The sequence below is a fragment of the Peromyscus eremicus genome, chromosome 7, assembly GCF_949786415.1.
Source record: "Peromyscus eremicus chromosome 7, PerEre_H2_v1, whole genome shotgun sequence".
In the NCBI taxonomy this organism is placed as follows: domain Eukaryota; kingdom Metazoa; phylum Chordata; class Mammalia; order Rodentia; family Cricetidae; genus Peromyscus; species Peromyscus eremicus.
In genome coordinates this window covers 73126101-73141428 of record NC_081422.1, presented here as the reverse complement: position 1 = coordinate 73141428, position 15328 = coordinate 73126101, and the positions used below count along the sequence as shown (strand labels likewise).

At 39.3% G+C, this 15328-nt stretch overlaps 1 protein-coding gene and 1 long non-coding RNA gene across 3 annotated transcripts in view; one reads left to right on the top strand and one right to left on the bottom strand.

The window, feature by feature from the left end:
* Positions 1-4135: 4135 nt before the first annotated feature.
* Positions 4136-4806, top strand: LOC131914408 (small ribosomal subunit protein uS4-like). Its single transcript, XM_059267035.1, is given in 2 exon segments — positions 4136-4587; positions 4590-4806. Coding segments are annotated over 2 exon segments (582 nt in total). The 5' UTR covers positions 4136-4148; the 3' UTR covers positions 4733-4806.
* Positions 4807-10067: 5261 nt separating this feature from the next.
* LOC131914407 (uncharacterized) overlaps positions 10068-15328 on the bottom strand; it is a 30234-nt gene continuing 24973 nt past the window's right edge. Inside the window, exon 4 of one of the 2 annotated variants that reach the window (XR_009380121.1) lies at positions 10068-10236. This is a non-coding gene — a long non-coding RNA (uncharacterized LOC131914407). The remainder of the gene's footprint in view (positions 10237-15328) is intronic. The other variant, XR_009380123.1, reaches the window with a different exon arrangement.

Here is a 15328-nt window from a genome sequence, read left to right as displayed (position 1 = left end):
AACTACTTAAACCTACTGATTTACCACAAGCAAAAGGTGATATGCTTACATGGTAAAACAAATGTGATGTAGATTTAACTATTCTACTTGTTCTTTATTTCCAATCAGATTCTAAATCAGCAAATACCCTGGATAAATCCATTCTTTCATTAAAGTGAGGACTGGTGGGTAGAGGAACTGGTGTTCTGCTGTGCCCTGATCTCTGCCTCCACTCTCCTTCTATGATCACATTCCCTTTAGTTTTTCTGACTTGGCAAGTACATTCATTTCTACTCCTTCTATGCGTAGAGTAAACTAGATTTGGAAATGAACTCTCAAGAAAAATAACCCCCTAGACTCTCTGACCTCTTAAAATGGGTTCTTCACCAGCATGGACTCCTGGATGGCTGGCATTAGTTCCTGTGGCAGAGTACCATACAGCACTAGATGCAATGGTTCTCAAGAAATAAACTACCACTGCTTTAAGATACTGCCATTGGGGTCTGTTGCTTACTATAGCAAAATAGGATCTTTTTTTGGGGGGGGGGATTTCAAGACAAGGTTTCTCTGTGCAGCTTTGCGCCTTTCCTGGAACTCATTCTGTAGCTCAGGCTGGCCCTGAACTCACAGAGATCTGCCTGCCTCTGCCTCCCGAGTACTAGGATTAAAGGTGTGTGCCACCACAGCCTGGCACAAAATAGGATCTTTTTAAACTACTGCAATAGAATACAATTAAATAAAGAATGTTCTAATTAGCATATCAACATAGCTCTCCTCCAGTAAAGTGATAGCATTTATGGTTACTGTCTTGTAGTTTACTCTGCTATGATTGTCCCTCCTTTAACTGGTGTTTTCAATGGAATGGTTTTGTTACTGAATGTTCAAGGATGACCTTTTTCAGTAAGAATGTATTTACATATAGTACATATACACAATAAATATATAATAAGCAAATTTTTAAAAACTATCTAGGCACTGTCTTGAGGGACCCATGTCTTCTTTCCCCTTCCTCTAGTAAACATGTTTAAATCTGTATTAACAGTCTTTCCTTAGTCAACTCTAGGTTTGTGTCATTAAAAAAGAAGTTGTCTAATTCCAGAACAAGGATATGACCAAGTTCATAAGTATCTTGAATCTCTGAACTATGACAGATGTGAGGTGTGCCTTGTTATGTTCAAACTCATTTAGTATCTAAGAAAATCAACACTACATTTCTATTTTTGAAACAATGAATTAAACAGATGTGAACCCTTTTCTACCAACTTTCTATTTCAGATGTGAACTCTCTGGATCAAAATCCAATTTCACAATTTGTTTTGTATGGATGCCTAGTCCTACTGAATGTTTGCTTTCTCTTACATGAATTGCCCACCTCAGAAAGGTACTTTAAAAACTGGTGTTCTTAAACCAGTGAGATGGTTCAGTAGTAAAGGTGCGTTCCACCAAGCCTGACAGCCTAAGTTTCACCCAGAGGACCCAGGTGGTAGAACCAGTTCCCACAAGTTGTCCTCTGACTTCCACAAGTGTGCCAGGGCATAAGAACTCCCCTTCCTATTGCAGACATAAAATCAATAAGTGTAATGGAATATTTTTAAGATTTTAATTTATATGCAAAATTTTTGAGCCAATTACCTAACATACATCATATTCAACAATACTGGGCTAGGTCCTATTTCATGTGTCAAAAATAGGACTGGGTTGGGAACTGTTAGTTTGCAATTTACAAAAGAGTTGTGTGAGTGTTCATTGTTGTATTCATAATTACTATGTCCTGCCAATCATTTTCACTAATGAAATCATCTCTAAACGCAGACATTAAACAAAAATGATTGTTTTTATAATATGAAGCTAATTGTTTAGTTTAATAAATAATCAAGTATCCAGAGTTACAGAATGGTAATAAAGCAAATATGTGTGTTTGAATTCCTCTAACAGTGCAAAAAATATGTTACCATTTAACAAGGGGAAAAAATGACATAATAAAGATTTATTTTAAAATACACTAAAAGACTGTTTGGATGCAATATAGTTTTTACAAACCAGAATTTTGATGACACAGCCAAATGAGTCCAAAACATGTGAATTAAATTTTCCTTAAAAAATTGCATATGGTGTAAAAAAAACATAAAAAAAGAAAATACTGAGTACGATGATCTTGGATTATATTAAATGTCAAATATTTTAAAATAATTAGTGACATTTGCAAGTGTAAAAGGTCAGACATTCATTAAGTAGTATTTTCTTATATGTTCACATACATTTTTTCATTTTTTTACTTTGATTTCAATAATTTCCACTTGACTTTAAAGTTGATGCAATATAATTTTATAAATTTTGAATTAGCCTATATATTAAATTTGACCCTAGTATTGTAAAATTAATCCTGCCCACATCCCAATTTTAGTAACTAAATGTAATAAAACTCATCACACAAGAAAGTACTACTAAAATAAGGTCATGTGACAACAGACAAAATACATTGGCTTACAAAGGTTTTTGACTAGGTGAAAAAAAATTAACTACATAGCTTAGACTTTTGGTTGACTTTATTATTTACATGGCATCTCTTGTGTACTTCTCCTAGGGAGATGTGAACAAACACCTGTTTGCCCCATGATGGTCATATAGAATGCAGGGATTAACTCAATTTTTATATCTATTTACACTTGCTTTGTGTCTAACTCAATATTGGAGAAAGTTCCATGAGCTGCTGAGAAGAAAGTATATTCCTTTGTGTTTGGGTGAAGTGCTCTGTATTTACATTACATCTGTTATAGCCATTTGATTTATGACATTATTTAACTCTGGCATTTCTCTGTTTAGGTTTTGCCTAGAAGACCTGTATATTGGTTGAGAGTGGATACCTAAGTCACCCATTATCACTGTGTGAGGGTCAATACATGAATTTAGCTATGGTAAATTTCTTTTAGTAATGTGTCTTGGGCGCATCAATGTTTAGGATTACAATATGCCCTTGGTGGGTTCTTCCATTGGTGAGTATGTAGTGACCTTCCCTATCTCTTCTGGTTTGTTTTGAAGTCTGTTTTGTCATACATTAAAATGTCTATACTGGCGTTTTCCATGGGTCCTTTTGCTTAGAATACCTTTTTCCATCCTTTCATCCTGAGGTGACCTATCCTTAATGGTGATGTGTGTGTTTCTTGGATGCAGCAGAAAGATGAATCTTGTTTTCTAATACAATCTATTGATCTCTGGCTTTTTATTGGAGAGTTAAGAGATATCAATGAACAGTGTTTACAGATTCCGGATATTTTGTTGTTATGGTACTTGTTTTTCCCCAATTGTATTTACTGTTCTGGGATTATTTGTTCCTTGTGTCTCCTTAAGTGTTGTTAACTCTTCAGAGTGAAGTTTTCCTTTGGGGGCCTCCTGTTAATATGAGTTGGTAGATAGGTATGGCTTAAATTTGGTTTTATTATGGATTTTTTTTTTCTCCTTTGATTGTGTTGACAGTTTTGCTGAGTGTAGTAGTCTGGTCTGGTATATCAGAGTTTGCTGAACATCCATCCAGGCCTTTCTGGCTTTCAGAGTCTCCAGTAAGAAGTCAGGTGCTAGGAAGGATGGCTTTTTCTCCTGTCCCCAAGTGGAAACCATGGGACTGGGCTAGAGAAAGTGCATGTAAGAGCCTTTTTGCCTTATATTTCCCCATTACTGAAATGATCAAGATATTACAGTCAATGTATAAATTCAAGATGACAATGTGTTTTTTCTTTGACGAACTGTTATTAAACTGTGTACCTTAAAAAGAAGGAGGAGAAGGAGAGGAAGAGGAAGAAGAAGAAAAAGAAGAAGAAGAAGAAGAAGAAGAAGAAGAAGAAGAAGAAGAAGAAGAAGAAGAAGAAGAAGTTGGTTGTTATCCTGATGGGCTTGCCTTTATGTATGACTTGGTATTTTTCCCCTGCAGTTTTTAGTATTCTATCTTTGTTCTATCCATTTAGGATTTTGATCATTATGTATCAAAGGGAAATTCTTTTCTGGCCCTGTCTGTATGTGCTCTGTATGCTTCCTGTACCTTGATAGATACCTCCTTCTTCAGACTGAGGAATTTTTTACTAATTTTATTAAAAATATTCTCTGTGAGATGGGGACATAGCTCAATGATTAAGAACACTTACTGCGCTCTTTGTCACGGGCCTAGAGAAGCCAACATGCCGGTTGCCAGAAGTTGGGTTTGTCGCAAAACCTATGTGACCCCACAGAGACCCTTCGAGAAATCGCGTCTCGACCAGGAACTGAAGCTGATTGGAGAGTATGGGCTCCGGAACAAACGTGAGGTCTGGATGGTCAAATTTACCCTGGCTACGATCCGCAAGGCCGCCCGGGAGCTGCTGACACTGGACGAAAAGGACCCGCGGCGTCTTTTTGAAGGCAATGCTCTGCTGAGGCGACTTGTTTGCATTGGAGTGCTGGATGAGGGCAAGATGAAGCTGGATTACATCCTGGGCCTGAAGATTGAGGATTTCTTGGAGAGGCGGCTGCAGACCCAGGTCTTTAAGCTGGGTCTGGCTAAATCTATTCACCATGCCCATGTGCTCATCCGCCAGCGTCATATCAGGGTCCGCAAGCAGGTGGTGAACATTCCATCCTTCTTGTTCGTCTGGACTCCCAGAAGCACATTGATTTCTCCCTCCGTTCTCCTTATGGTGGTGGCCGCCCAGGCCGAGTGAAGAGGAAGAATGCCAAGAAGGGCCGGGGTGGTGCTGGAGCTGGTGATGATGAAGAAGAGGATTAAGTTAATGCCTCCCTAGACTGGAGGGTTGTCTAGTTTTCCAGTTGACTAATAAAGCAGAATTAACATTTAAAAAAAAAAAAAAAAAAAAGAACACTTACTGCTCTTTCAGAGGACCTAGATTCGATTCTCAGTACCAACATGGTGACTCACCATTGCCTGTAATTCCAGTTCGTGGGGATCCTTTGCCTGTGGCCTCCCAGAATAATGCACTCATACCCCTCACACAGACACAGACACAGACACAGACACACACACACACACACACACACACACACACACACACACGTACACATAATTAAAAACAATAAAAGTAATCTTTAAATATATTTTATGTGCCTTTGACCTGGATTATTATTTCTTGTTGTTGTTGTTGTTGTTGTTGTTGTTGTTCTTCTTCTTCTTCTTCTCCTCCTCCTCCTCCTCCTCCTCCTCCTCCTCCTCCTCCTCCATTTTTTATTGATTATGTCTTTTTATAATGTCCCAAATTTTCTGGATGTTTTGTGCCTGGATGTTTTGTTTTGTTTTTAGATTTAGCATCTTCTTTGACTCCTTGACTAAGCTCTCTTTTTTTCTACCTTGTCTTCAATGCCTGATAGTCTCCCTTCGATGTCTTATAATCTGTTCATGAGGCTTATCTCTGAGGATTGTGTTGGACATCCTAAACTTTTTTAATTTCCAGTTTTATTTCAGTTTGAGTTTTCTTTAGTCATTGTATTTCTTTGTTTAATTCTATTTTCATGCCTGGAATCATTTTCAATGTGTCATTCAATTGGTTGTTTTTTCACAGACTTACAGAATTTGTTCGTATCTTTTTAGGGTCCTTGAACATATTCATAATTGTAATTTTGAAGCCCTTGTGCTTTCCACTATACTGCATTTCTTGGGACCTACTACAATAGGGTTACTGGTGGAGTCATATTGTCTTGGCTGCTCATGCTTATGTTTTTGAGCTAGGATCTAGGCATCTGGAGTTATGATGTTTGGAGTATTTCTTGGTGTTGATCCTTAGTCTTGTCTTTGTTGGGTGGGTGTTCCATTGTTTGGTTGTTGTCTCTCTGAATGTTAAGCAAGTGTGGTGGCTGTAGAGTCTCTGGTAGAGAGTTATTCTGCAGGTCAATGGGTAGCAGAAAAGAATAGGCTAGGACTAAAGGCTGAGAGGGGCTCTGGAAAAAAGCTAGGGGGACCTGAGTCCATACCCGGAGGACTCTTCCCCCAAAACAAAGGTGGGCTGGCAGGAGGTGTTTCTGCTAGTAGGCTGATATAAGATTAAGCTTAAGTGTGGAGATATAATAATGGAGGATAGGAAGACAATAGAAATTGCCTACCTGAGTTCCAGCCCAGTGTAGTCACTGGGAGTCCCTGGTAGAAAGTGTTTCTGTGGGTTGATAGTTGACACAATGGAATAAAGATGAGTTAGTTGACTCATTTATAATAATTTATACCTTTAAAACATTACATGTTAGTACATTGTATAAATAACTGATGACAATTGTTTTTTGGCTCAGAAATGGCTATAAATCTCCCATCAGGGATTATAATAGGATGTTGAATAAACTTTTTCTTACATTCCTGAAACCAAGGCCAAGGCCCATAGCTAAGGATAATAAATGCTAAGTTCTACAAAACTATGGCCTCCCACAAGGCGTACTATGACAGACTAATTCAGAAATTTGGCTTTACAGTAAATCCCCAGTCCCCACACACACAACCAGAAACAGGAGGTGACTTAAGTATAAAGGACAACATATGGAGAAGGGAGAGGTCTTTAGAGAGATCTTTGTGGAAAGCCAAGAGCATCCCTTACTCATATGTGAAGACCAGAGCACCAGCTAAATAGTAATTTGTGTTGTTGAATTCTGACTTTAAGGCATGGTGGTCTGATATAATACAGGAGGTTATTCTAATTTTTTGTATCTGTTGAGATTTGCCTTGTGACTGAGTATGTGGTCAATTTTAGAGAAGGTTCCATGGAGTGCTGAGAAGAAGGTATATTCTCTTGTGTTTGGGTAGAATGCTGTATAGATGTTTATTAAGTCCATTTGAGTCATAAAGTCTGTTAGGTCCCTTATTTCTCTGGTAAGTTTCTGTCTGGCAGACCTGTCCATTGGTGAGAATGGGTAGTTAAAGTTTCCCCCTATTAGTGTGTGGGGTTTGATGTGTGGTTTAAGATTTAGTAATGTTTCTTTTACCTATGTTGTTGCCCTTGTATTTGGGGCATAAATGTTCAGAATTAAGACTTGATCTTGATGGATTTTTCCTATGATGAATATGTAATGTCCTTCTCGATCCCTTTTATTGATTTTAGTTTGAAGTCTATTTTGTTAGATATTAGGATAGCGACACCAGCTTGCTTCTTAAATCCATTTGATTGGAAAGACTTTTCCCAGCCCTTTACTATAAGGTACTGTCTGTCTTTGAAGTTGAGGTGTGTTTCTTGTATGCAACAAAAGGATGGATTCTGTTTTCGTGTCCATTCCGTTAGCTTGTGTCTTTTTATACACGAATTGAATCCATTGATATTAATGACCAGTGATTGTTAATTCCTGTTATTTTTGGTGGTAGTGTTGTGTGTTTCCCTTCTTTGGTATTTGTTGGTGTGGGATTATCTATTGCCTGTGGTTTCATGGGTGCATCTAACTTCCTTGTGTTAGATTTTTCCTTCTAGTGCTTTCTGTAGGGCTGGATTTGTGGATAGGTATTGTTTAAATCTGGTTTTATCATGGAATATTTTGTTTACTCTGTCTATGGTGACTGAGAATTTTGCTGAGTATAATGATCTTGGCCAGCATCCATGGTCTCTTAGTGTCTGCATAACATCTGTCCAGGAACTTCTGGCTTTCAGAGTCTCCACTGAGAAGTCAGATGTTATTCTTATGGGTCTGCCTTTGTATGTTACTTGGCCTTTTTTCCTTTATACCTCTTAATATTTTTTCTTTATTCTATATATTTAGTGGTTTGATTATTATGTGGTGAGGGGATTTCTTTTTTGGGTCCAGTCTATTTGGTGTTGTATAAGTTTCTGGGGGTCAGAGAACAGAACAGCTGCTAGACAGACAGACATAGAGGCCAGAAAATGGTGGCACATACACCTTTAATCCTAGCATTTCTGGAGGCAGAGATGCATCTGGATATCTGTGAGTTCAAAGCCACATTGGAAACAGCCAGGCATGATGACACATGCCTTTAATCCCAGGAAGTGATGGCAGGAAGCAGAAAGGTATATAAGGCATGAGGACCAGGAACTAGAGCCTTGTTAATCTTTTAGGCTTTTGAGCATTAGTTCAGCTGAGATCCATTCAGATGAGGACACAGAGGCTTCCAGTTTGAGGAAACAAAATCAGCTGAGGAATTGGAGAGGTGTGGTTAGCTATGGCTGTTTCTGTTTCTCTGATCTTTCAGTGTTCGCCCCAATACCTAACTCTGGGTTTGTTTTTATTAACAAGATCTTTTAAGATTCATTTTACAGGAGCTCATGAACTTTTAGACTGATAGCTATGGAACCTGATGGGACCGGACTAGAGCCTCTGCATACAGGAGACAGTTGTGTAGCTGGGTCTGTTTGAGGGGCACCTGGCAGTGTGATCAGGATCTATCCCTGGTGCATAAGCTGGCTTTCTGGATCCCATTACCTATGGTTGGACACCTTGCTCACCGTTGATTCAGCAAGGAGGAGCTTGGTCCTGCCTCAACTGAATGTACCAGGCTTAACTGTCCCCCCATGGGAGAACTTACCCCTTTTTACCCTTTTGGAAGAAGGGATGGATGTGCATCAGGGGAAAGGAAGGGGGTGGGGAGCAAGAGGAGGGATGAGAGGGAGATCTGTGGTTGGTATGTAAAATGAATTAAAAAAATTTTTTAAATCTTTGTCTCAGAGAGATGCTTGTATTTAAGGCACTATATACTCCCAGGTCTGAATGATGACCTGAGAAGGTAGGAGGAAGTAGGAACTTCCTTCTTGTTGAGATCGCTGAGTGTATGTAAGGTGACAATGAAAGATGCCAATGCTGTCTCTAAATGGGGCTATGTCGACAATGACAAATCTCACTAGGAACACCAGGTGCCTGGGAAGTGTTTACAGATGTTCACTGAAACCATCCCAGTCATCCTTTGGGCAACCATTTCAACAGCATCCAACCAGAGGATAACTTGGTGTCGTCACAGAACCTTCAGTTTTCATCAGCTCTTCTCGTGCTCTCTTCTTCCCTGGTCCCACCTCAGCCTGCAACAGGTCCCCAAACAGAAGATTTAAACAGACAATCAAAGTTTTTAAATAAAAATGTAACTGAGTGAGGTCATTCAGGCCAAGAAAGACAAACATTGCTGTAGCACGAATCTTAAAAGGTCTTGCCAACTTCTCAGCCGATCCTGTTTCCATGAATCCTCAGACTGGAAGCCTCTGAGTCCTCACCCAAATGGATCTCAGCTGAACTGCTGCTAAAAGCCTGAAAGCTTACAAAGCTTCTAGTTCCTGGTCCTCATGCCTTGTATACCTTTCTGCTTCCTGCCATCACTTCCTGGGATTAAAGGTGTGTGTCTTTCCCAAGTAAGACATGAGATCTCAAGTGCTGGCATTAAAGGTATGTGTCACCACGCCTGGCTATTTCCAGTGTGGCCTTGAACTCACAGAGATCCAGATGGATCTCTGCCTCTGGAATGCTGAATGCTAGGATTAAAGGAGTGTGCTACCACTGCCTAACCTTTATGTTTAACATAGTGACTGTTCTGTTCTCTGGCCCCCAGATAAGTTTATTGGGGTGCACAATATATCAACCACAGATAACTCCCAAGAAGCAGTAATGACTCAAAAGCAGGTGTATCACCAGCAAACCCACCCCAACATGGATGATGGCTGTAATTGGACTTTCTTCGGAACACCAGATCCCAAATAATGACATGGAGACTTCTGATTAATTATGAAAGCTTGGCCTTAGCTTAGACTTGTTCCCAACTAGCTCTTAAAACTTAAATTAACCCATTTATATTAATCTATGTTCTGCCACTTGGCTCATTACCCATCCTCAGTACAGTACGTCCAACTTCCTGAACGTCTCGCTGGTGAATTCCACCTCAGATTCTTCCCAGGTTCCTATCTCCCTCCATAAATCCCACCTATCCTCTCTTGCCTAGCTATTGGCTGTTCAGCACTTTATTAAACCAATCAGAAGGTGTCTTGGGCAGGTGAGGAAGGACAGAGTCACATCTTCACACAATGTGATCAAATGTCGTGCAACAGATGATTCCTGAAAACTGCAGCCAGGAAGCTTTCCACACAGCTCACAGGCAGCACCAGTCTAAACACGTCTTTCCTTCAACACTTTTGCTGTCTGGAGTGTCAACCCCCAGCAACTGTTTAGTTACTTTAGCACCACTGGGTAATCACCTTGAGGAAATTTCCAAGTTCCCATTCTCCCTGCCATGTTACCTTCTGTTTAGTTCACTGGGGCTCAAGCGTCTCCACTTCCTTCTTGGAGTAAATGTTTCAATTTGGAAGGAATGTTGCAATCCTGAGGAAGAGGCCATACAATATGTGACAGGAAAAAAAACAAAGAAAATGCTGAGGGTTCAATATACTGGGATTGGTGTCAGAGGGGTGGGAAAGAGAAGTGGGTAAATAAAAAATGATGATCTAGGAAGAAACCTTATGAAGCCCTCTAGTTAGGAAGCTAAATCAAAGAAATGTAATTCTTAAAGGAGTCTGAACAGAGGGACCCTGTGTGAATGGAGAATACTGCTCCCAGAAGACATGTGCTATTAAATGAAAACCTCAGTGCCAGACATGGGAAATGTCCCTACAAGTTATTGATCATGGAGGCCCCAGAGGCTATTGCCATTGCTCTTGGTTGCACACCATAAATAAAAAGAAAGTAAGACCCTAATGCTGAAGACACAAAATACTTTGGTTACATAACTTTGAGAACTCAGTCTCAACCTGACCAGTTACTTTTCTATCTGCTGGAGAGCTTTCCTAGCACTGAAAGGTACTATGAAGGCTTCTGGGGGTAGAGGGAGGAGACATCAGTAGTTTTGCCCCACCACTAGACCCTGAATGTTACAATACAACTGTGCCAGTCAAGACATACCCACTGGTACAATGGTGGCATGGTGGTTATTGGAATAAGGTGTGTGGCATAATCCACAGGAGGGATTTCATTCCTGGTTCTGTAAAGCTGACCAAAACTCCATGTTCATGGAAACCATAGGCCCAAGAAAGGAACCTGCTATTGGTGTTTATCAAAGTGCTTTCTAAATATTTGTTTATACTCATAGATGAGTGCCGCTGTCAACATTTGTCAGAGAAGCTTCTTCTTGCAGTGGATAGTGGTTAGTGCCGACACTCATAACTACTCTAAGTGCTAAGAATATGTGACTCTAAGTGATCAGCCATAAGTGGTGGCACATATCTTTAATCCTGCACTCGGGATGCAGAAATCTTTCTGGATCTCTGTGAGTTCAAAACCACCCTGGACTACATGAGATTAATCTAGTCTAAAAGAAACAGAGCCAGGCTATGGTGTCACATTCCTTTAATCACAGCACTTGAGATTGCGTGCCTTTGCTACCAATATTTGGGAAGCACACACACACCTTTAATCCCAGCACTAGGGAGGGTGAGATAGGAAGTGAAATGGCTGGGTGGAGAAAGGCATATAAAGTGTGAGGAGACAGGAACTCAAAGGACCTTTCCGCTGATGACTCAGAGGCATTCAGTCTGAGGATTCATGGAGATAGGATCTGACCTTCCATTCGGCCTGAGGATTCAGTAGTGGTGAGAATTTCCTCTAGTGGCTTGTTCCTTTGTCTCGCTGATCTTTCAGCACTTACCCCAATATCTGGATCCAGGTTTTTACTAGAAACCAATTAGGATTTGAGCAACACAAAATTCTAACATGGATAGCAAAGGGGCTCCTGAGGTCCTACCTCTACATGAGGAGTCACTGGCAAATGGTGATGAATGAAGGAAGAAGAATTATTCTTCTCTAGGGGTATGCCCGCTGGAAGCTTGTCAATGCTCCAGCAGTTTGCCCCGAATGTATGCATACATAAGCAACACTAATGAGACTCGGTGGGTTATTAATGTTTTAAAGAAATGAAGTTGAGAGGAAAAGGTGTTGAAGGACACTAGGAGGAGCTGGAGGAAGGTAGTAAGGGTGGCTGTGACCAAACTATGGTGTACACATTATGAAATTTTCAAAGGTTAAATTAAAATATTATTTTAAGTGTGAATAATAAACATCAGGATAAGACTTAGCTAATGTATAAAGGGGCTGAGAAATCCCAGAATCTACTAAGGAGTCTTAACAATCATAGTGAAAGTGTTTTAAGAGAGTTTCTAGCCAGGAAGGAGTGGATATTTAAATACCAAGGGGTAACACACAGTTACTGAAAGAAAGAAAAATGTTTATACTAAATTAACTGCAAGGTTATTGTCTTCATCTTCAGGATTAAATTAATTGAAAACAAAAAGTTTTATCCAGGAACTCTCAATATTTAGAATATTCTAAACTAAGTTGCCATTTTCATGTTCCACCTTACCCAATGCTTACCCAATGCATCTCTGCCAAAAGCACAGCATTCACACTTTGAATCACTTAATTATTAATGACTCAGTTAATCAATATTCAGCATATAAATGCCCTCCACTGTTAACAAAAACCTCAATAGATTGCATTTCATTTCTATTTAGTTCTAAATGATTTTTCTTTCTTTTAAGATTTATTCTCTGGTCCATGTGTTATTTAGAAGTGTGTTGGGAAGTGTCTAAATATTTGGAGATATTTCCAACTGTCCATCTGTTATTGACTTCTTGGTCCAAGGCCAGAGACTGCATCACTTCTCTTCTTTTGCTGTGTTAAGATGTGTCTTATGGCCCACAGTGTGGTTCTGTCTCGGTATGCCCTATGTGAGTATTCTACTGTTGTCTATGGTGTCCATTATACCCAGCTAACTGATCACTCTCCTGAGTTCAGCTACCTCTTGGATTTTCTGACTTCCAGATCTATCCATTTCTGATGCAGGATCACTGAGGACTCTAGCTCTGATGCATTCATCCTTTTTCTCTTCAGCTTTTGTCTCACACGTTTTGATCTTTCCCTGCTAGATACATACACTGTTTTCTTGCAGAGCTGACTCCTGCCTCAGTAAATAGCACACCTCTTTAGCCATAATTTTAGTTTCTTTAAAGACTATTTTATTGCAATGTAGCTCATCCAGGAGCCCTTTTTCACTCCTCCAAGTTGTCCTATCACCTCTATATGTGCGTGCACACACACACAAATAAATAAATAAATGTAATAAAGTATTTAAATAGAACAATACTTTGCATACATTTTGTAACACTGCTCAAATATGTTCATAAGGTCAGAACTTCATGAAAATTGCAAAAACACTGAATCCATTCTATAGACTATGAATTGTGTACAATGTAGTATGTAGTAGTTTAAGCAACAGTTGCAAAGAATACAGAGGAAATTCTGATATTCTTGAAGCTGTGGAAATCATCACCAGTGTGCAAAAGATATCATTTCTGACATAGTACAACTGCATGCTTCATTAAGTTTCTTATGGAGCTAATCTTGAGGTTTAGTTTTGTCCCATCCTTGCTTTGAGTGCTGTTTACACAAAGCCTTTAGCATGCACCTGCAAATTCTTAGTCTTCACTTTAAATATCAGATCTTTACCAAGAATAGCTTCTTTGTAGTTGGTTTGTGCCACACTGGACACTGTTTTTCTTTTGTTCAGTATTAAATGGATTATCTGTCTGCTTTGGCCTCTCTCCCAACACCTGTGACCTCTAAGTCTAGCCAGTGCCCTTTGCCATAATCAATGGCTTCTACTGAGTTTCTCTGATAGGAAGAGTTATAACATCCACTATTTTCTGTCAGAGCAATCAGTCACAGATAGTGGTGTAAGCTAAAGCCTGAATTCTCTTCATTGTCCATCCTTACACATTGTGTAACAAGAGAGAGCCTTCACCTGAGACAGTTGGAGCAACTGTTTCAAGAGAAGCCTCACATAGGCCCTGCCAGCAGTGGACAACCAGCAATCCTATAACTTAATTTAACTCCTACAGCAACCCTCACTGCCAGCAGCCAGTTTCTTCCCGCGGCTTTGAAAGAAAGTAAATCTTATTTTGTTCCTATGCTCTGTTTTTAAAAGGAGTACTATTTATGGGGGCTGGAGAAATGGCTTGATTGTTAAGAACACTGGCTACTCTTATAGAGGACTGAGGTTCTGTTCCCAGAATCCATGTGGTGATTCATAACCATCTGTAACTACAACTCCTAAAGAGCCAGTACCCTGTTCTCACCTCAGCAGGAAACAGGCACAGACATGGTGCACGCACATGCATGAGCCAAATAATCATTCACATAAAATAAATAATCAAAAAACATTTTTAAGTACCATTGTATGGTAGAAAAAAAAAGGAGTGGTCAGTCGCTCATGCCTCATACCCAGAACTCTTTTTGTCTCCAATTTCATAAGTCAATGGATTTCTCCCTAACTTTACAGTATTGAGAGTCTATATTGGTATTACAAGTATATTCCACCTTATAGAACTCCATATTAAGCCACTGTAGACAAGCTTTCCCTTGAACCAATGCACAATTAATCCTGAAGTTCACTTTACAATAAGAAAGATTATCTTCTTTAAATCATAACTTGTAGCTCATTTAAGTCTGTTCTTAAGATACAAAGAGAAACAGATGGCTGAATATAATCTTTCAGAACAAATAAACGTCAAAAACATTCTTCAGCTGTACTCAATACCTATGGGAATTTGGAGAGTACAATGTGTAATGCACTCTTAATCCATATATGTGTGAGCTGTCACCTTTGCCAAAGTCATTGCTGGATTTATATTGGTGAATTTCAGCAATGCATTATGTCACCCTGCAAATTTCTCAACTTTCTCATCTTCAAAGACTAGAGAAACTTTATTGGATCCTTGATGATTTTTCTTGTGTAGAACTACAAAATCAAATGTTGTCTGTGCTTCACAGAATGAAACTCAGCTTCTTTAAAATAAAATCAAAGAAAAAATATAAACTCAGAGCAAAATTGAGTTGAAAAATTGGTCATAGCATAGCACTGTGTACATCTTGACTTCTTATCCAGCATACCTCAACTTCACACCTGACAGAAAACATTTACCTAAAAGAGAAAAAGTCAAAACAGTACAATTTGTTTTTCATTTATATTATGGACATTTTCATAGAAAGAGGAGAACTTGGGACTCCATAAATGACATAAAGGGTACCTGAACAGAGCAGCAAAGCAAACAAGTGAGGCAAAGAATAAGCTGAATACAGTTCAATAACACTTTGAAGACTTTCTAAAAGGGATTCTAACTGCACAGAGTAGGATGGATGGATGGATGGATGGACGGACAGACGGACGGACGGACGGACAGACAGATAGATGATGATGATGATAGATGATAGATAGATAGATAGATAGATAGATAGATAGATAGATGACAGGTAGATGAGATAGACAGACAGATAGATAGACAGACAGACAGACAGATAGACAGATAGACAGACAGACAGACAGACAGACAGATAGATAGATAGATAGATAGATAGATAGATAGAT